Genomic DNA, 22,918 nt, shown 5'->3' on the forward strand with positions numbered 1-22,918 from the left:
AACAATTACACTTTTGGATATCCATCCCCTCAACAAATATTTTGTGAGCACCACACACATGCCAAACATACAGTGGAGATAGAAGAGTGAACAAGACAGACGATCCTGCCATGGCAGTTGAGTGGGATTCAGATAGGAAGAAGACATTGCAATGTACTGTGACAGCATCAGGGGAGGAGAAGCACAAGGTACTCGGGGCAACCAGAAGTGACATGACATCCAGACTTGAGATGAGATAGATTCTCTACACCTGTCATGATCCAAATACCCGAGAATGCTGGTTACCATTAACTCCAGCAGCTGCATCACATAAAAATGTGTTTGAAAAATATCCCTGGCTACTTCAGATCTTAGAGCCATCACTGTATAACTAAACTGTGGGAGAGCTGAAAGGTGTGTTTCCTAAAAAGAATACAACTGATGTCTTCACGTTCTAATTTGCCAAAGTCAAATACAACATTCAACAACAGTTTTCAAGTACAATTACTCCTTTACCTGATTTAATTTTGCTTTTTCCCACATTCTTGCTACTCTGAAATAGCCAGAGAGATCACCTTTTTCATCTAAAACTTCTCTTATTTGGGGGTTTATGAGCTGGGTTTCCTCTAGAAATGCAATTTTCAAAGTCCAAAGAAGTAATGGGACTTAAAACACCATGCGTGTCAAGGGCAAGTGATCACATCCCTGTGCCTCCGGGAACCCAAGGGCTATCTCAAGACTCTGGGTCTATGAATAATGTCTTCAATATCTGTCTTTTCCTTTCGCTTGACTGTAAATTTCAAGGAATGATTAACTCCACTTATTAAAAAACAAAAGGGAACCACCACCGCGAGAGAAAAATACCTTCTAGGTGTTTATTTAAAATAAATTCCACCTTCTCTGGAAGGGCAATGCATTTATCTTAACAAGTAGTAGTACTGAATCCCTGAAGCTCTATTTCAAGCACTCACTTTTCATTTACCTCATCTGGCTAGATGTCCTGACCTAAGCTAATCATTCCTAGTCTCTACTGACTTGTGAGATTCAGAGGAAATGAATATAAGCTATTTATAGGACAACTTTAATTAAAAATGCTTGTGACCAGAGAATGGCTCTGACAAATAATACTGTCTGCTTTACACCAGAGTCCCCAAGAACCGCTGCCTCAGCATGAAATCACCTTTGAGGGTGATGGTTAAAATGGGCAGCATGCAAGCATGGGCTCCTCTCCAAGGCTGAAGCATTTTCAGGACTGTGGAAATAAAATGGGCCTTGGGGGAGAAATAAAACATAGTCAACATCTCCACTTCTTACATGCTGTAATTACCCAACACAACACGCTTTTTACCTCAAGGAAAGGAAAGTGAAGAGTAGATCTTTGGAAAAGGCACCTTGACTGTAATTTACTCTCTTGGGTCAACCGATATGTTTGGAAAACTTCTTACCGTTCAAGTTGCAGCAGCCAGGAGGACAAATGGACATGGGCTTAATGCAGCAGTCCTCAAACTTCTTGGTTTTGTGGATACTTTTATACTCTAAAAATTACTGAGGACCCCCAAAGAGCTTTGTTTATGTGGGCTACATCTGTCAATATTTACCACAACAGACATAAAGCTGAGAAATTTTTAAAATATTTACTAGTTTATTTAAAATATAATAAACTAAAACATAACACATTTGTATGACAATAAAAAATATTTTTCCACCGCAAAAAAAAATACTGGCATTATTTCATGTTTTTGCAAATCTCTTTAATGTTTGGCTTAATAGAAGACAGCTGGATTCCCATATCTAGTTTTGTGCTAATCTATTTTTCATGGGTGCATGTGTGCTAATCTATTTTTATGTTTTTAGTTGAAGTATGGGAAGAAACGTTGGTCTCACACAGATATTTAATTGGAAAATGGGAGAATATTTTAATAGTCTTTCCATAATTATAAATATGTCATGTATCCTCTAAAAAAATACTGTACACTCACAAAAGAACGAGAGTAAAAAAGGCAAATGACTTGTCAGTAGTATTGTGAAAACTGCATTGACCTTCCTGGACCTCAAGTGTCCCCAGTCAACACTTTGTGAACAGCTGGCTTAATGAATGGCCTGTAACATGCACTTCCTGTGCGGAAGGTGTAAGATGTGGTATTTCAAAGTGGTGAAGGACCTACAGGGAGGAGATGGAAAGTTGTGCTAATGCCCTGACATCATGGTCATGCATCTGAATTGTTTTCTGGAAGTATTTTTATGAACACACAGAGCCATAAGGTTATTTGCCCTTTAGTCCAATGCCTTTATTTACTATGACAAACTTGGTAAGTTTAGGATCAATGGATGTTTAAACTCATGTCTCTAAGAAACTCTTCAAGACATAGGAGCTCAAAACACACAGCAGAGATTGCCTGCTTTCTCACCCACTCCTTTGCTTTTATTTTCTTTACAAAACAGTTCTTCCACCCATCAGTCATCAGCATGGACATTCATGAGAAGTGAGCTGCCAATATTTGATGTCTAATTCTCTTTCTCATCCAACTAAAATGAAAATTAACTTGGCATTTCTCCTCACCAAGGAAATGTCAGGTATTTCTTAATCTTGAATTTTTTTTTTTTATCACCCAGCAGATTGTGATCAACACCACTCTGTAACAATTTAAGTATGCAAGAAGTAATCACTTTAAACAGGAAATGCTAAGAGTTGTTAAATACAAGCTAAAAGTACGACAAGAGTAAGCAACCACAGGTGTAAAACACTGTCAGGAGACCAGGAAAAAAAGGGGTGGGGGGAGCCCACATTTGCAGAGAATTGCAGTTCCCTCCATCTGCAAACTCTTCTCACACTATTTTGTACTTATTCTCTGTAGGCACACAATTTTCTATTAAAAGAAGAGATACCACTTTTCTTCACCCCAGAGCTGTCACACGGTCTATTTCCTCTAGCCAGAAAGTTTTTCATATTCATTTTTACCTTGTTGATATCTAAAAGTTCTTAGGAATCAGATTAAATGTCACTTTTTGGCCACTGCCCCTGTTCTCCATATGTTCCTTCCCACATTAGGTTAGGTCCCTAGAATATTCTCAACGGTACTTTCTCTTTGCACATTTGTTGTAATTGTGTTAGATATTGGATATGGATATGGGACTGTAATTCTTTGCTTAGGGATAGCCTTCCTAATATACTCTTAAGTTCCATGAGGATAAGGCCCACACCTGATTAGCTCAACAATCCTAATGCTGGGGCACCTGAGTGGCTCGGTTAGTTAAACATTCAACTTCGGCTCAGGTCATGATCTAGCGGTTCGTGAATTCGAGCCCCAAGTATGGCTCTGTGCTGATAGCTCAGAGCCCAGAGCTTGCTTCAGATTCTGTGTCTCCCGATCTCTCTGCCCCTCCCCTACTTGTGCTCTGTCTCTCTCTCTCTCAAAAAAAATGAATAAACATTAACAAAAAAAAAATCCTAATGCTTAGTGGTACCTGTGCTGAATAATTAAATCAATAAATTATTAAGGGAGGGCCTAGTTCAAGTTGATTTGGCCACAATATATGTGGCTGAATCTACCCAAAGGATGGCAGGAGACTTTTCACTCTTGGTCTATATTCCTAACTTATATTTTATTGCTCCAATTTCTTTTCATTCCTATATCATGTGAAGTCATATCCCAAAATACATAAAAGAAAAATATTTTAAGTGTTATGAAATTAATTAATTGAGTTTTTCAAGAAGCTATAAACCTGAGGCTAGCAACAATTTATAGTAGGTCAGGGTCATAAGCAGTGTTAATTTTTTTTCCCTTTACTTATAGTGTAATGCAAGCTATATAATCTATTGTAAGACTAGGCTGGTTAAAAATGATGGTGGGCTTATAAATGTTTATAATCCTATCTGTGAAGCTGGAGTACAGCCAGCTCTGAGTGTTAATGGAGAACCAGGAGAGAACAGTAAGCCCGAGACCACCTTGACTTCGAATCTAAGAGTTTATTTTCTGTTCTCAGTCTTCTTGACTTCTTTGCTGCAGTAGACAAACAGGCATATCAGTTTTTTTTCCTGGATTTTTTTTTTTAAATGTATCTACATCTATGACAACTCACCCTCCTGGCTTTCCTCTATCACTTCTCTCTTTCCTTTCTACTCCCTCCACACTCTACCTCATTGACCCTACCCATTACCATGGTCCAATCATGGGACCTTGGTGTCATACAGTGAAAGAGCAGTGCCAATGAGTCAAAAGACCAAGCTTTAGTCCTGGTCCTGACACTAGTTATTTGTCCGACCTTGAGAGGCACTTAATTCTGTGAACTTCATATTTCTCTCTGTAAAATAATCAGGTTAAAACATTCTTTAAGTTATCCACCCCATCTCCAACACACACACACCATTCTTCATTTTCCCCTCAGAGAAATTACCTACTCATAATATGGTTCCATTAATTTGAAGTCCTAAGTCCATCTTCCCAGTCCTAATATTTCTCACTGCCATCTGCCCACATGCTATTTCCACTTAAATGTTCCACTAACATTCAACACTTAAAGGCTGGATACTGCGGGCAGCAGAGAATACTGGTATCACTCTTTCAGAAACCAAATTAGTAATGTATCTCAAGAACAATGTAGTAAGGTATTTCACTGAAATATGTTGATACTCTTTGATGTGAGAATTCCACTTTTAGGAATCTATCATTAGAAATGACTCAAAATGTTGTTTTGGAAAAGCCATAAGAAAGGAAAAGTTTGGGGTGTCTGGGTGGCTTGGTCGGTTAAGCATCTGACTCTTGATTTCCACTAGATCATGATCTCACAGTTCATGGGTTCAAGCTCCACATTGGGCTCTGTGCTGACAGAACAGAGACTGCTTGGGATTCTCTCTCTCCCTCTCAATTGCCCCTCCCCTGCTCTCTCTCTCTGCCCCTCCCCTCTTCACTCTTTCTCTCAAAATAAATAAATCAACTTAAAAACAATTAAAAAAAAAAAGAAAGGAAAAGCACACTGCCACACACATACACAGAACCCAAGTATACAAAAGTTGGGCTAATTTATTATGTAAATTAGAATATATCATTTTGATAACTAGTAAGTAGCCATTAAAATGGTATTTATGGACCTAAATGTAAGACAGGAAGCCATCAAAATCCTTGAGGAGATAGCAGGCAAAAACCTCTTTGACCTTGGCCACAGCAACTTCTTACTCAACACATCTCCGGAGGCAAGGGAAACAAAAGCAAAAATGAACTACTGGGACCTCATCAAAATAAAAAGCTTCTGCACAGTGAAGGAAGCCATCAGCAAAACTAAATGGCAACCAACGGAATGGGAGAAGATAGTTGCAAACGACATATCAGATAAAGGGTTAGTATCAAAAATCTACAAAGAACTTACCAAACTCAACACCCAAAAAACAAATAATCCAGTGAGGAAATGGGCAAAAGACATGAATAGACCCTTCTCCAAAGAAGACATCCAGATGGCCAACCGACACATGAAAAAATGCTCAACATCACTCATCAACAATGAGATACCACCTTACACCTGTCAGAATGGCTAACATTAACAACTCAGGCAACAACAGATGTTGGTGAGGATGTGGAAAAAAGAGGATCTCTTTTGCACTGCTAGTGGGAATGAAAACTGGTGGAGCCACTCTGGACAACAGTATGAGGTTCCTCAAAAAATTAAAAATAGAACTACCCTATGACCCAGCAATTGCACTACTAGGCATTTATCCAAGGGATACAGGTGGGCTGTTTTGAAGGGGCACATGCAACCGAATGTTTATAGCAGCACTCTCAACAATAGCCAAATTATGGAAAGAGCTCAAATGTCCATTGATGGATGAATGGATAAAGAAGATGTGGTATATATATACAATGGAGTATTACTTGGCAATCAAAAAGAATGAAATCTTGCTTTTGCAACTATGTAGATGGAACTATAGGTTATTATGCTAAGTGAAATTAGAGAAAGATGAATATCATATGACTTCACTCATATGAGGACTTTAAGATACAAAACAGATGAACATAAGGGAAAGGGAAGCAAAAATAATATTTAAAAAAGGGAGAGGGACAAAACATAAGAGCCTCTTAAATATGGAGAACAAACAAGAGGGTTACTGGAGGGGTTGAGGGAGGGGGGATGGTTAAATGGGCAAGGGGCATTAAGGAATCTACTCCTGAAATCACTGTTGCACTATCTGCTACCTTGGATGTAAATTAAAAAAAAAAAATAAATAGAAAAGAGTTGCATGCTTAACTGACTAAGCAACCCAGGTGCCCCCTTTACCATTCTTTTTAAAAACAGAATAAAATTCATTTTATCTTGCAATCACCAGATGAGTCCAGCAGACTATTTTATAAATTTAAAATACATTATGGGATTTTGGTGATCTTATTTTTCCTGTGTCTTGAAAGCTTGCTATTTGCAAGGTGTTTCACCCTTACAAATTACCTTAAGATTATTTCATTATTACTAAACAATTATTCCCAACTTTGCATGAAGGAAAAAAAAAGACTAAAATAAAAGAACAGAAGAATGGTGGGATCACCTAGAGAAGGATAATTTAATATTGAAATACACTGGGGGCTCCTGGGTGGTTCGTTCAGTTTAAGCGTCCAACTCTTGGTTTCGGCTCAGGTCATGATCTCACCATTCATGGGTTCAAGCCACACATCAGGCTCTGCACTAATGGCACAGAATCTGCTTGAGATTCTCTCTCCCCACCTCTCTCTGCCCCTCCAGCACACTCTCTCTCAAAATAAATAAATAAACTTAAAAAAATTTAAAAACGTTAAAAAAATGGTATTTATGAAGGCCATGAATATGTATGATATGCATAATTTAATGGCAAGTGAAAAGAATAGGATACAAATTACTTGTGAATGTATGAAAACAAAATATTTATATTGCAAGACTTGCAGGGTATTAAAAAATAATAATATTTGTTGTTTCCAGATATTATATTAATGAAAGGTATATTTTATTTTCTCTGACTTTTCCCCACTTTTCACTTTACATTTTCATATTATTTGTGTAATAGAAAAGGAATGTGGAAGCTGACCTCTTTCCTAAATTCTCCCTTCTCCTTGGCTTCCCCATGGCGTTCAGTGACCATGTGTCTTCTCAGTCCTTAAGGTGCTCTGCCCTGGATTTTTAATTTTCTATTTTCCTTTCAGCCTTCACCTACAAACAGTTCTTAAACACAAAGGGATTCTTTTTCCACAATAACGTCTGTCCATTCCCACACTTTGTTCCAGAAACGAGGCTCTCAACTACTCACACCGCATGGCATTTAAAAGCCTCCTTACAATATCCCACATATTTCCACATATTTTCTTCCTCTCCTGTTTTATAACCGTTTGCTTAGACACTTGCCTTTGCTTCTTATTATCTATCAATGTCAAATTTGGGCTCCACTGTGGGCCTTAAAAGGCTCCAGCATGTAATATCTTTTCGACTTATTAACCCATTTTTCAAATTTCCCTTTCTCGATTTCTCTACCGTGCCCCAACAGAATTACTTGTTGCCTTCAGGTTCCAACAGAGCAAGGAATACAATGTTAGTCTCAGATAAATCCCAGAAGGGATTATCACCCTCACAGTTTTACCAGCAGTGAGGATGAGAAGAGGTGTCAACAGACAGCTGCATGCTTACAGTAAGAGCAACAAGGCATGGCAAACGACACTTGTGGTTTTTTTGTTTTGTTGTTTTTTAATAGACTCACAACCTTCAATCGGGGAAGGGTTTCAGCAGGTTTCTGACACAGTGTCTCACAATATTGAAGTAGATAAGACGAGGTGAGCTAGATGCTAATATGATTTGATCAGTTAACCAAAAATTAAATAACTGTCTTAGGTAAAATAGAGGTCAACGTGGAGAGAAGGTCCTACAAACACAATGTGGGGCTTTCTAACCTGCTACTCATCTCTGCAGCATTTTTTAAAACCAAATACGTAAATGAGTAGCTAGAAACTATTCTTAGTTAATTCGCCAAGTAAAATATCTGGAAAGGGTAGTTAATACAAAGAATGTCAGAAAAGAGGACTAAAAAGTCCTAGAACACCTGAAATTTCCAGGCTGATAATAAAGAGGTTGAAATTAAATACAGATAAAGATGAATCCTCTTATCCAGGCTGTAAAAACATGCCTGCAAAATGGGTGAGACCTGGACTAACAAGTGTTCACATTGTTTAGAAATTTCAGTTGACTATCACTCATCACCAGGGAAATACAAATCAAAGCGACACTGAGATACCACCTCACACCAGTCAGAGTGGCTAAAATGAACAAATCAGGAAACTACAGATACTGGCGAGGATGTGGAGAAATGGGAACCCTCCTGCACTGTTGGTGGGAATGCAAACTGGTGCAGCCGCTCTGGAAAACAGTGTGAAGGTTCCTCAAAAAATTAAAAATAGAACTACCCTACGACGCAGCAATAGCACTACTAGGAATATATCCAAAGGATACAGAAGTGCTGATGCATAGGGGCACATGTATCCCAATGTTTATAGCAGCGCTTTCAACAATAGTCAAATTATGGAAAGAGCCTAAATGTCCGTCAACTGATGAATGGATAAAGATGTGGTTTATGTATACAATGGAATACTACTTGGCAATGAAAAAGAATGAAATCTTGCCATTTGCAGCAACGTGGATGGAACTGGAGAGTATTATGCTACGTGAAATAACTGGAGAGTATTATGCTACGTGAAATAACTGGAGAGTATTATGCTACGTGAAATACTGGTGAGTATTATGCTACGTGCTCCAACGTGGATGGAACTGGAGAGTATTATGCTATGAGAAAGAAAGATACCATATGTTTTCACTCATATGTGGAACTTGAGAAACTTAACAGAAGACCATGAGGGAAGGGAAGGGGAGAAAAATAGTTACAGAGAGGGAGGGAGGCAAACCATAAAAGACTCTTAAATGCAGAGAACAAACGGAGGGAGCAGCGGAGAGGGGAAAATGGGTGATGGGCATTGAGGAGGGCACTTGTTGGGATGAACACTGGGTGTTGTATATAAGTGAAGAATCATGGGAATTTACCACCGAAACCAAGAGCACACTGTATACACTGTATGCTAGCCAACTTGACAATAAATTATATTGAAAAAAGAAAAAAAAAGAAAAAGAAATTTCCGTTGACTGTATCTCCCATGTGAGCCAAAGCATCATGTGGATGCCAGATAACCAGTATCATTCGTTTTATGGCATCATTTATTAGACACAAGGGATGTCAATCCAGGGAGGCATTTCTATTCCACCCTGACCTTGCTGAACTACAGTTCAATATGAGAAGTATACTGTCATAGAGAAAATGGACAGTCCAGAGGCTATGCAAAGCAACATGACCAGAATTAAAGAATTTGGAAATCAGGGTAAAAGAGAAACAAGGTGAAAGAAACAAGGTTAGCTTTGAAAGTGATAATCAGAGAAGTGATAACATAGCTGTGTTCTTCAGCTATGTGCAACAAGCTCTCTGTTAGAATGAGCTCAAAGGGAGCAAATTATAGGATGACTGACTTTAGCTCAGCGTAGGAAACCATTTTCTATCAATAGATTGGCCCACGACCATAGTATGCATGGGCCATGCATGTGTCCAGGTGACACTGGAAGGTAACCTGTTAAGTGAAGGGATGGTTTCACAAGTGTGTTACAGAGTGACCAAGGTTTGTGGTCACTGCTTTGATATACTCTGGGAGTCTGAAATGCTCAAAAGTTATTAAGTAAGGTTGTGCCACCAAGAAATGAATTCATTTGCTACTGAAGAATGTTAAGCTGGTGGATTTTTCTCTACCAGTTTCTCTGTGCCTTCCTTGTACCTCTGAAGCCTTCTTTTATTACTAAAGAATTCAAAACATGAAGACAAAATGTTGAAAGTCAGAGAGGGAAGGCAATCCTGAGTTATGCCCAACAGCTGTTCTCTTTGATGTTAAAATCAATTGCCCAAAGAGCAAAGAGAAAACCTTCCAATCTTTCAATTATGTTCTTAGATCTCATAGCATTTTACATTTGAACTTCGAGTAAGAAAGCCTGGCAAAAGATGTGACCCTTGTATGGAAGAAAATATGATGATTGCAGTTTGTTCTTCTTAAAAATTGTTCATAACTTCAACTATGTGACACGCAATGACTTTACCTCAATTTATCACTGTGGTTCACGAAAATGAAATATCCCATAACTGAATTTAAATAAGGCATCTGATACTTCTTAAACATAACAGAGGAAAATGTATATTTCTTGTCCTTTTCAAACTTCCACTTTCTATAAAATGTGTTAGTTAATAGCAAGACACTGCAGAAGGGACTGCAGGAAATTTCAAGGTCACATTTTTAGAAGAATAGCTTTTCATCAACTTGGAGCTCATTGATTTAGAAAGAACACACAAGTGAAGCTTACAGATATTGATTAAGGCAAATCACTTTTCACAGTATTAACATATTAATGCTGTATTTGTATAGAAACAATAGTACTAATTACAGTAGAACCACAGAGTATTCATTAAAAAATGCCTTAGCACTAAGGGCATTGAGAGTACACGTATACTGCTGAGCACTGAGTAATGTATAGCATTATTCAATCACTATATTGTGCACCCGAAGCTAACGTAACAGTGTATGTTAATTGTACTCGAATAAAAAAATGGTAAAGAACAATTCTAACGACTTGCCAAGTGAAATATCTAGAAAGGGTAGTTAATACAAAGAATGTCAGAAAAAAGGACTAAAAATCACTTAGTTGACGTTAAAGAAGATTAATTCCAGGCACTCAAAATGTTAATGCCATAAATGCAGTAAAGATCATCTAGAATATTTATCAATTTTCATATTTGGAAACTGGGGCCAAGAGAGGTAAAGTACTCCTCACCCAAGTCTGTGTAGTTGGTTAACTATGGAGTAAGGTCTAGAACTAGGTCTCTTAGTCCCCTGTCAATTGCTCTTAGTATCACACTACAGAGTAACTGAATCCCAAAGTAAATCAAGTGAAGACACACTGAATGACTGCATTACACAGTAAACTATCCTAAGCCCTGGAAAAGAAATAGGTATCTAAAGAAGATGCTGCTTTTCTTAAAATAACTTACGGTCTTGTGAAGAAAATAAACCTGAAAAATTGCTTAGATTATAGTTCAAGATATTAACTCAAGAAATAAAAATATGTGATTGGTTTGCATGTTCGTATGTGTTCCCATTAACATTATAGGAGCCCCGAGGAGGGGTGCCTGGGTGACTCAGTCAGTTAAGCATCTGACTCTTCGTTTCAGTTTAGGTCATGATCTCACGGTTTGTGGTAATTGAGCCCCAAGTTAGGCTCTGTGCTGACAGTGCGGATCCCTGCTTGGGATTCTCTCTCTCCCTCCCTCTCTGCCCTTCCCCAACTTGTGTACGCTCTCTCTCTTTCTCTCTCTCTCTCAAAATAAATAAATAAACACTTTTTTTAAAAAAGGAGCTCTGAGGAAACATGACTCCCCACGAGAAGGGGAGGTGGAGAAATTTCGGAGGAAGATGTGGGAGTTGAATTGGATCTTGAAAACTCGGCAGGATTTATAGGGGATAAAGAAAAGACGGCATTTTAAGAAGACAGAAGTATATGAATATATACAAGTTCTACTCATATCTGTAAAAAACTCCCCCCAAAACAATATACTGTGTTATCACTGGTCTTAGGTAAATGACAATATAATTTATCTTACTTAAGTATAATTACTTACTTTAAGCATAATTTTCATCAAGAAGGAACAGTTAAATGTTTATTATCTGTCCTGGTGAGCTGGGGAAAAAAAAGACATGAAGTGGGCACTATTGGTGGAATGCTTTATTTACAGTTGACCCTTGAACAACATAGGTATGAACAGTGTGGGTCCACTTATACGTGGATTTTTTTTCGATAAATATAGCACAGTGCCGTAAGTGTTTTTTCCTTATGATTTTCTTAATAACATTTTCTTTTCCCTAGCTTACTTTGTTATAAGAATACAGTATATAATACATATAACATACAAAATATATGTAATCAACTATTTATGTTATTGGTAAGGCTTCCAGTCAACAATAGGCTTTTAGTAGTTAAGTTTTGGGGGAGTCAGTATGTGGATTTTCAACTGTGCAGGTGGTCAGTGCCCCTAACCCCCTCATTGTTCAAGAGTCAACTGTATTTACTTACTTATACCTCATTATTCCATGAAGAAATTGAGGTCGCTTTTAAAAATTGAAAACATCCAAGAAAAAGTAATAAAAAATAAAAATTGAAAACAAAAACTGAATAAAATAAATTAAGGAAAATGATAAACCCGGGAGTAAAAGCAGCACATAGAGAAGAGCAGAATATACAGTCTAGATGGTTGTTAGAGGATGGGGAAACAGGGATGGAAATACACTTGACCCTTTTCAGAATTTCCAAGATTTTTTCCTGCATTAGATTAAAAATAAAGCAAAAATCTTGTAACTCAGGAGAAGCTGAGCCCTTCCTAACAGTGAGATGAGAGAAATTTCTCCTGAGTCTTCATAAAGAAGCCACTGAATGATGCAGCAGGTGCTGTCCTCACCCCCACCCCTACTCTATGGTTACAAAGAATAATTTCTCACAGTGGTCCTCATACTATCGCTCCATGTAGGACAAAATCATCACATATAGGTATGATCAATTGCAAAACAGTGTGGCCCACAGGCTTAGTTCTACTGTAATGTAAGAATAAAATTTAGGCTATATACTGGATTGGAGGGACCATATGCTCTCCAGTTCATATGGATTCATTTATTCACTCAAAATTTATTGATTGCATATAACGTGACAGACACTGGGAAACAGCCATGAATAGAAGAGACAGTCATTCTCATGAGTTAAATATTCTAGTGGTGGGAGAAGGATCATAGACAAACATATGTTAGATGGTGATAAACACTTTTGAGAAACATAAGGCAGGGCAAGGTGAAAGAGAACATGGTGGTCAGTCAGGGTGAGGTTGCTAGTTAAGAAGGGTAATTGCAGACAACCCCTCGGATATGGTAACGTTGCAGAGAAACCAGCATGACGTGAGGAAGGATACCCTAAGATGTCTGAGAGAAAACTTGCAGACAAAGGAAACAGTTAGTGCAGAGGCTCCAAGAGAGAAGCATGCTTGGCATGTGTGAGTAACTGCCAGACACCCAGCCAGACAGGGTGGGGTGGGGGGAGGGAGAGGAGGATAAACATCTTCTTATGAAAACAAACGAGCCAGGATGAGGTGAGAAAAAGGGATGAAGACAGTCAATCTTTGCTTCAGAAGGTTCCCACAGTGTCCAAGGGTCCCTGGGTGGCTCAGTTGGTTAAGCAGAAAGTTCCCACATTGTCTGCTTCAACACAAGCCAAAGGTAGCTGAGGACCGCCAGTGTATAACAGAATGCAATCATCATCACATCAGCTTGACCATTATGCTAAAACATGCATTGAAATCACCCACCACAGACCTGAGCTTCTGTCTAAAGCCCACCTACACTATACAGAGAATATTAGAGCATGAAAACTAGTCTTATCATTTCTGACACTTAAATATCCACAGAAAGTTCTAAATTTGCTTCCTGTTGAAACATCCAAAATTTTTTCAATGCAAATTGCACATCTATGTAACTGATATCAAATCATGTATCAGTATCAAATCATTCATTACATTTCAGCCAACTGAATGCTGCAGGGCATCTTTTGAAGGTGTTGACTTTGATTTTAAAGACAATCTGGCCAATTGTGTGATAGCAGAATCCACTGTCTATTGAGGGCACTTATGTGTGTCAACAAAACTGCATCATCAATTTAGAGAAGACAGTTTATGCTTGTTTCCCCTTAGCAGGGGGCATGCATCCAGAACACTGAAAAATAGTATCCAATCATTTAGACACAAGTGAAGAGAGAAGGGGAATAAGAATATCCCTGTATACCATGAGAAATGTTATCTCTTCAGAGCCTGTTCTATAAGCCTCTGCGATCTTTTAACAGGTATTGAGACACAGGATCTATTATCAGTAATTGGTTCCACATTGAGTTTGGAGATCTGACTCCATTAGCAAGTCCCCAGAAAAATATAAGAAATAGCAATAAAACTAGCAAATACCGTGTATTATTCTTGAGAGATTTTGCCCCAAAGTGATATAGAATACATGAATGACCTCTAATGACCTCTACTCTTTGTCTAAAGGCTACCTTCAGTACACAGAGAGTATTGGGGTAAGAAGCCAGGCTTATAATTCCTGTCAAGAAGAAAACAGACATAGAAATTAGTTGCTCCATATGGGGTTACAAACTGACTCATTGGTACCAAAATCTGGGTAATATTAATTTATATATTCAACAGCAAAAACTTTTAAGTTTTTTTTTTTTTTGAGAGACAGAGAGAGGGCAAGTGGGGGAGTGGCAGAGAAAGGGAGAAACAGAGAATCCTAAGCAGGCTCCATGCTGTCAGCACAGAGTCCGATGTGGGGCTCAAACTCATGAACTGTGACATCGTGACTGGAACTGAAATCAAGAGTCAGACACATAACTGACTGAGTCACCCAGGTACTCCTCAACAATAAACTTTTTAAAAAAATATGTGAAGTTCAAAGGAAACAATTACCTGCTCGGCCAGCAATGAAGCTAAGCTTGAATATGCATCTGCAAACTCTGGACCGTATTTAATGGAGTCCTTCAATAAGGTGATAGCCTCTTCTTTTTTCTCCTGGGACCTGGAGGGCATAAAGAGGGAAAAAACAGCATCTTTTAATAACACTGTGTTTAAATCCTCTGATTAGATGTAAAATCTCATTTCTTTTAGCAAAGATTACTGATTCCCTCTGGATTACATTGCAAATGAATTAAACTAGATTGTCTCAAGGTACTAACAGTTTCTGTCTCTGAATTCTAAGTGGAAAGAGGTGTAAATGATGCTGCAGGTTATTCACTGATTTTTCTACCTTCTATTTCCTGTTATACACTTTTTGAGAGTTTTATTTAATATTTTACAAGTTTCGGGTGCCTGGGTGGCTCACTCAGTTAAGCGTCCAACTCTTGGTTTCGGCTCGGGTCATGATCTTATGGTTCGTGAGTTTGAGTCCTGCGTTGGGCTCTGCACTGACAGTGTGGAGCCTGCTTGGGATTCTCTCTCTCTTTCTCTCTCTGCCCCTTGTCCACTCTCTGTCTCTAAATAAATAAATAAACTTAAAAAAAGATATTAATATGTTACAAGTTTGTTAACCAGAAAGCTTGACCACCAGAGGAGCAATGTGGAGGCACTCGAGGGAGCCGGTTTACAATGATGTGAACGATGTGCTGAGCCCCTGGAGGACGAGCTGTACCAATACAGGCTGGGTGCCATGGTGGCCGAGCCACCCGTCAGGCACAAGCCAGCCAAACTGCTCATGTGAACCTTTGCTTTTACATTGAAGAGGGATCCATTTATACATAATTTATGAAGTTAGGAGATACTGTGACTACTGGCTGGCAAAGAACGATCAGCTATTTTATTCATCACATTTTCATTGAAAATCTGGGCTGGTTCTGTCTTCTCCATTTTAGTCTTTTCTTGAAAGTAATTATTTCTGGTTCAAAGAGGACTCGAGGCCCCAAAGTTATTACCAATGTTTTGGGTAGCAGTTCTCTTTCCTGCAAGTGCCATGGGGGAAACACCGGGCCATTATCCTGATATCGACATTTTGAAGCCAAAAATATACAGTGGCAGTGATCAACTTTGCTACAAATACAATTTCACAAACACTGGACACTTGCTAAGCAGTGGAATAAAAAAATAGAATCCCTGGAAGTATAGAAAGCACACAGCTTAAGAGTCCCCCATCTTTACCAGTTACCACTATAGATTTATGTGCCTATGTTTTCACTATTTAGGGTCACCAATCACTCAGCAATGTACCATATAGACTCTGGTCAATTTTCGCATAACGTTATAAATTTTCACAACAATCCCACACAGCAGGTGTTTACTGTCCTATCATGTTCATTTTTCTAATGAGAAAACATGGATTCAGAAAAGTCAAGTGACTCATCATGTTCATGTAACCAGTCTTCTGGGTCGAGATCCAGTGCTTTTCCTTCACACCACATCTGCTTCTTCTAACTACTTAGAAACCCACCTCACATGACCTTGCTGCTCCAAGTGTGAGTCCTGGACCAGTATGATCACCACCACCAGGAGCTTGTTAGAAATGCAAAGCTTCTGGCCCCATTCAGACCTCCTGAATCAAACCCTACATTTAAAAAAGATTCTCTGGTAATTTGTTCGCATACTGAGATTTCAGCAGAATTGCTCCATAAATTAGCAAAGACAGCGCAGTGTAGCTCCTGCTGCAAGCCCCCTATGGCTTCAGTCTCTGTAGGATGAAGATCTGTAGAGGAAAAACTAATATTGACTCCACAAGCGTCAGTTCCAAGTACGAGAAGCAGCATGCTACAAGGCAATTTTACCTAGAAAGGAGTCTTCTATCATAGACCTTGAAAAAAAAGACATGTTTCCAGCAAAGACCTTCCATTTAACTGTTGGGTTTAGCAAGCATCTATCATTATCTATTACGTGTTAGCCATTTCCTAAGGGAGGTGGCTGTCCATGCACTCCTCTTCTTACTGGGGGCAGAGCTAACCGGGCTCTTCCTGATGCACACTCCTGCCCCTGATATCAAGGTGAAACACCTGCGTCCTTCAGTGGATTATTTTGGGATGTGGCTTGAAAGTTGCAGGGTTATAAGAAATTTGCATCACAGCTGTCTTAGTGCTGCTTTTTTATTGATTCAATCATTTAGTCAACAAACATTTAAAGAGTGTCTGTTAGGCTCTATGGAAGTCCAGGATGTTTACATACTTTGCATTTTTAATCTAGAATATACCTTGAGGTACTTCCACGGGCGCTTGTAAAGTAAAGCTTATTTTTTTAATCTTGATAATTTGACTATTGATCTCATGCTCAGCAGAACTCTTTTGCCAAGGATTTCATAAATCTTTATTAACATTAATTTGGAAATCCTCCCAAAATCCACAAAAAGATTTGGATTTAGGAAATTAAAGCTGAAGATTGAGTTCCCCGGGACATAATTGAGCTTGGATATTCTTCAAAATCAGCAGGAAAAAAACCCACAACAATTTGACAGGAAAGATTTAATGATTCTCATTGGTCAGGCTCACATCAGTCAGAACGGCAATTCAAACTTTTTATATATGATTTCAGTGAGATTAATGACCACTTAATGACATCTAGGAATCTAAATACTTGAGGCTGTCCATTACCATTCATATGACACAGTGGAAAAGTTAGCATCACAGTTATTCACAGGGAGCTTGATTCTTTTTTTTTTTTTACATTTATTTATTTTTGAGAGACAAAGAGAGACAGAGCACAAGTTGGGTAGGGGCAGAGAAAGAATGAGACACAGAATCCGAAGCAGACTCCAGGCTCTGAGCTGTAAGCACAGAGCCCGAAGTGGGGCTCGAACTCACAAACTGTGAGATCATGACCTGAGTCGAAGTCGGACGCTTAACCGACTGAGCCAGGTGCCCCAGGGAGCTTGATTCTTTATGAAAAGCTCTATTATTGTCTTGAGGGACTGACACATTTTCAGAAAAATAGCTCATCATGTAATTTTGTTTAGTACAGGAGTATTGCGAGATGCAAAGACCAGGCAGAAAGGACATTTCCTCTTGGCTCTGCATTCTCGGGTGATTCTGCTTTCCCCTGGGAGCCTTTGAGAGTCATTAGACCCCAACAGGTGTCAGGCACATGCCACCTTAACAGATATTTTTAAACGTTTTTACAAAAGCCCGAGGAATTGGTAAGCAATAATTTTGTTGTTGTTTTGTTTCTGAAAGGGAGAGAAATGGTAAGAAGAGGCATTTCTTCTGTAGTCTCTCTTTTTGCTCAGCCTTTGGTGGGGGCTTGTGAAATAGGTGTGGTTTTGACACAATAACTTACAGAGGATTAATCTCAACAGTACTTTCTTTGGTCATACATTACCACGTGAGAACTGAACTTCACTTCAACTCATTTCTGGTTTCAGAGGCATCCCTTTTCCTATCCACATTACAGCCCATGTTTCTCTACTAACTGCCTCATATTAATTAAAAATCAGTGACCATATTACTATAATTCTATTGAATAGACTACACCTTACTCAGTTTTGCTTGCTAACACCTTAGTTCACAACCTGCTTCTAGTCCCCTTTTCTTCTCCTACTACACGCAGATAACTGACAAATACATATTTTCTACAGCGCTGCTTTCAACCCATTCCTTTATATAAAAATCTTCATTAATGCCCTGCTGCATACAGATAGACCGTTTACAACCTTCCATAATATGGTTCTGACCAACATTCCAAACATAACCAGGTACACACTAGTCCAGCCAGACTGGGTGGACTTTGGCATTTATCCTACAGAACCTGAGAGATAACCAACTCCGTTGCTTTTCTACCCTCAGTGTACTTTAAAATCACTTAAGGTGCTTCTGGGGCGCCTGGGTGGCGCAGTCGGTTAAGCGTCCGACTTCAGCCAGGTCACGATCTCGCGGTCCGTGAGTTCGAGCCCCGCGTCGGGCTCTGGGCTGATGGCTCGGAGCCTGGAGCCTGTTTCCGATTCTGTGTCTCCCTCTCTCTCTGCCCCTCGCCCGTTCATGCTCTGTCTCTCTCTGTCCCAAAAATAAATAAAAACGTTGAAAAAAAAATTAAAAAAAAAATAAATAAAATCACTTAAGGTGCTTCTAAAAAGACCTTTTTGTTCTTAGGCTGGGCTTCTTAAGAGGAAACTCTCCATATGAATATGACAGCCATTCAGATTTGAGAATTATGGCTATAATCCATCCTCCTTGACGTAAACTAGCGGGAAATGAGACTCAGAGGGCCTCAGGGATTTGCCCTGGTCCCAAGTGAAAAGGAAGGCCTCATATAGGTCTCGTGGCCTCTCAGCCTGGTATTCATGCCTGACACTTCACAGATGGCTTTCCCCTCCCCTCCACTCAATGATGTTTTCCCTGTGCAATGGATTATCACCAGCTGACTCACAAGCTCAAAGCATGATCCCTCATCAGATCTACTAAACATATAACAAAATTAGAAAACATACATGTGCTATCTTTCTTATAGTTTTCTTTATATATCTCTGTAAGGAAAAAGATGGCAGGGGAACAGCCGTCTGGAAGCCCTGTTATGGCCTCCAAAGGGGCAGCTGCCCATTGTTCTTCAGGTCAATATTTAAAGGGTGACTGAGCTCCAACTCATTTTCTTCTCCAAGACCCTGGCGCAGCACGTGAAGCACCCCTGCCCCTGCCTCCCAAGGAAGGAGCGTCTGTCCACCAGGGAGTGGCCATGTGGGCAAGTTGTTAAGGCTTCCCATTTCCTGATAGCTATTTGCTGAACCTTTACTCTCTGCTAAGGACCCCGTAAGTGATTCTTTTGCATTATTCATTTTAATTCTCCCTAAGTATAATGAATTAGGCATCAGTATTTCCATTTTTAAGATTTAGAAAACAATACCAGCAACTACACCCCAACACGAATAAACTGAGATTTGGAGACCTAAGTGATGTGCCTTCCAGCACACAGCTACTGTGACACCAGGATTCTAATTCAGAACTTCACATGTGTCCCGTTCCGTGGACAGGCCACTCTCAACACTTCTGCATCTACTCTCTTAAATGTTGGGCACTCTGGGACCATTACTAGGTTTTACGCTCCTTCACAGGCAAGACCCATGTCTTATTAACCTTACTTCTTTTATACTAGCGATCTGTACACAGTAGAAGTTAAATAATTTTAGTAAAGTGACCTGTACATAGTAGAAACTCAATAATTGCTAAATTAATTTTTATAAATGTGGTTTTACTATTTTATTCCTAGATCTTTGTAAACCTTAAATAAGCATCTTGGTATTCTAATCAAATTTGACAGAGGTGGGTAATATAATCATTCATTTTATATCTCCATTTCTACAGCTCTTTCAATATTAGAGAAGCAATCCTAAGGAAGACAGAAGCATTTCAAGCTTTAGAAGCATAAGAAAATTACAAGTACAGTTTTTTATTTATTGAGCACTTCCTACTTACCAGGCACAGCTAAAGCAGCTTCACTACCTTAACTCTGCATAGCAGTTAAAAGCACAGACTCAAGGCGTGCCTGGGTGGCTCAGTCAGTTAAGTGTCCGACGCCGGCTCAGGTCATGATCTCCCAGTTCATGAGTTCGAGCCCCAAGTCATGCTCCATGCCGACAGCTCAGAGCCCGGAGCCTGCTTCAGATCTGTGTGTCCCTCTCTCTCTGCCCCTCCCCCACTTACACTCTGTTTCTCTCTCAAGAAATAAACATTTAAAAAAATTTAAAAAAAAAAAAGCACAGACTCAAAAACCAGATAGACTGCCTTCAAGTTCTCCTACCATTTACTAGCTGTGTTTCTTTGGGAAAATTATCAGACCTCCCTCTGTCTGAGATACACAGTAGGTACTATATATATATTTTGGCTTTTCCTAGCTTGTTCAATGTTTCCAAAATCACCCATTAAAACCTATCTCCCTCTTCTTCGTTTAATTTTAAAATCAAGGAGAATGTAGTGTTTTTTGAAATTTCCTCAAAAGTAATATACGTCTACATTTCAAACTATACACAAAAAATCAAGAGCTAGACACCAGAGTGTTTTTTCCCTCTGATACCATAATAGATTTTTAATACAACTTAAATCATAATTAAATACCCAAATGAATATGTTGCCCTAAATGTACAATCACACTTGTAAGAAACAGTCACTACGCATGGAAACCTCATTCAATTTTAGTATATGTGCTGCCGAAGCGAGCACATGGAAACCTCATTCAAAGGCAAACACCAAGCTGAAAAGACCGCAATTGCAGGCTGATGGTTCCAAATCCACTCAGCTGATGCCCGAACCACTTAAAGGAGTGGGTCTGAATTTTTAGGGGTGGTTGCTAAAGGTGAATATTTGGGCAAGAAAGAATCAGGAGCAATTCCGAGCCTCTTTCTCAGTAAAGCCAGGAAAGCTTCTTAGAAAAGAAAGGTTTAGGCAGTTATCCCCATATGAAAAGATATAAAAGAGGCAGAAGATTTCAAATAGACATTATAAAATTTCTTAATAGTGGGAATTACTATGTACTCCCACAGTACAGCTCACCCCTGGGCCAGTATTAAAACCTACTAATACATTCATTTTGGATCCATCATAAGCAGTTTTGGGAAATCAGAAGCCCATTTTCAATGTAAGCCCCATCTATACAGGACTATTCTGCTAGCCATTTAGACTAAATTGACAGGTTGATTCAAAAGGGGAAAAATATGGAAATAACATTTGCCTCTGAACTGACCAAGCATGTGATTGAAGTAACCAAGTCCACAGGTTGTTTCTCTGAATTACATAGAAAAAGCTTGAACTAAGTAGCCCATAACTGGTGAGTAAACAGATAAAATCAAACCTTAGCACATACCCCATGGGCATACCTTCGGTTAGAAGTCACAGAAAGGAACAGTCTGAATCCCTTTGGAAACTCATGTCACACTAAGGTCTGTCAGAGCTCCCGTTAGGGGGTTCAACTGGCACTGGTCGAACTACTAGGGATCCTTACATAGGTAAGAGAAGCTGGGAGTTGGTAAAACTGTCCGGGATCAGGTGATATTTATTGCTCTCAGCATCCTCCATTTCCTTATTCACCAAATAAGGAAGTATCAAGAGACTGCACTAGTGGATGACCGATGGTCTAAAATATTTTGTCTTCCCTTTTCCCCTAGATCAGTAGTCCTCAAATTTTAGTGCCTAAGAATCATTGCGTGTTCGGTTAGATGCAGAATCCCAGGCCTCCTAAGATTCAGTATGTCCAGGCTAGGGCTCAGGAATCAATATTCTTAATAAGCGCCTTAGGTGATTCTGCTGAGGGGGGCGGTCTTGAGCCTATGCTTTAAGAAACTCTGCCCTGGCTCTGTGTGGGATTTGCCTGTTCAATTGATCCTGGATATAAGGCGAAATATAAGAGGATGATGAAAGCTAGGAAGAAAGAAGACTCCCCGGGGACAATCAGAGCCAAAGACACAGTCACAGTGGCCAGTTGATTTGGCCAGATGATGGGGAGGCTGGAAGTGGGGGCAGGTGGAGGGGGCACTGAGAAATACTGCAATGAGAAGAGGTGGTTTCTCTGTCATCGAAGCTCAGTTGTGGATGCCTCTATTCCGCATCCAAGTCTTAGTTTCTGTGTCCTCCATGCGGGCATCACAACATAAATAAAAATCTCCTAATAATCTGCAAGCAAACCTCTACTCTCTCAAGTTCCCCCCAGGACCTTCCAAAAGGCTAAAAGTCCTGAGAAGGGCTTCCCGGGACCAATAACATCTTCATCATTGATTTCATGAGAGAAACATTAAGTAGAAATTAGATCTTGCTCATAATGTGCAAATTTTGCCATTAAACATTTGTAGCTTCACAGGGAATTTTCCCTTTGGTTATATAGCAGTGGGGCTGTTTTTCTCATGTGTTAAGTAAAAACATTTGCATCATCTCACTTTCCTGGCTCCATCTCAATGACAGATATTTAGCGAAAGCAAATAAGGCTTCACCATATTTTCTTTTAGTAATTAAGGACCTGTTAAGTTTGTCAATTTAGAAAACTTTTTGGATTCCTGTCTAAAATCTCATGACATATTCATTTAAACTAAAAGCAGATGCTTGCTTTGAAAAAGTATTGACATTTTGGGAGAATTTAGGAAATGCCAGCAACAGAAATAAATGGAATTGGCAATCCACTTGGCAGCAGTAAAATTTCCCATTAACCACCGTGTGAACTTGGGAGTGCTGGGGAGCTCCCTTAATTACTATTCCATTGTTGGAGTGTTGTGTTGTTGTTGTGTCCCAAAATGATGTCTCTCACAAAGGAAAAAAGATGATTTTTTTTTTAGGGTTGGGGGAACATATAGGCTTGACCAGCTCTTCTGAAAAACTGAATTGTAAAAGTCAA

At 39.3% G+C, this 22,918-nt stretch overlaps 1 protein-coding gene across 4 annotated transcripts in view; it reads right to left on the reverse strand.

The window, feature by feature from the left end:
- Positions 1 to 22,918, reverse strand: part of TMTC1 (transmembrane O-mannosyltransferase targeting cadherins 1) — a 284,126-nt gene that overhangs the window by 23,364 nt on the left and 237,844 nt on the right. For all 4 annotated transcript variants that reach the window (XM_043562234.1, XM_043562232.1, XM_043562230.1 and 1 more), the window contains one exon: positions 14,555 to 14,663. In XM_043562234.1, the coding sequence (XP_043418169.1) occupies positions 14,555 to 14,663 (109 nt within the window). The remainder of the gene's footprint in view (positions 1 to 14,554; positions 14,664 to 22,918) is intronic.

The sequence above is a fragment of the Prionailurus bengalensis genome, chromosome B4, assembly GCF_016509475.1.
Source record: "Prionailurus bengalensis isolate Pbe53 chromosome B4, Fcat_Pben_1.1_paternal_pri, whole genome shotgun sequence".
Lineage (NCBI taxonomy): Eukaryota > Metazoa > Chordata > Mammalia > Carnivora > Felidae > Prionailurus > Prionailurus bengalensis.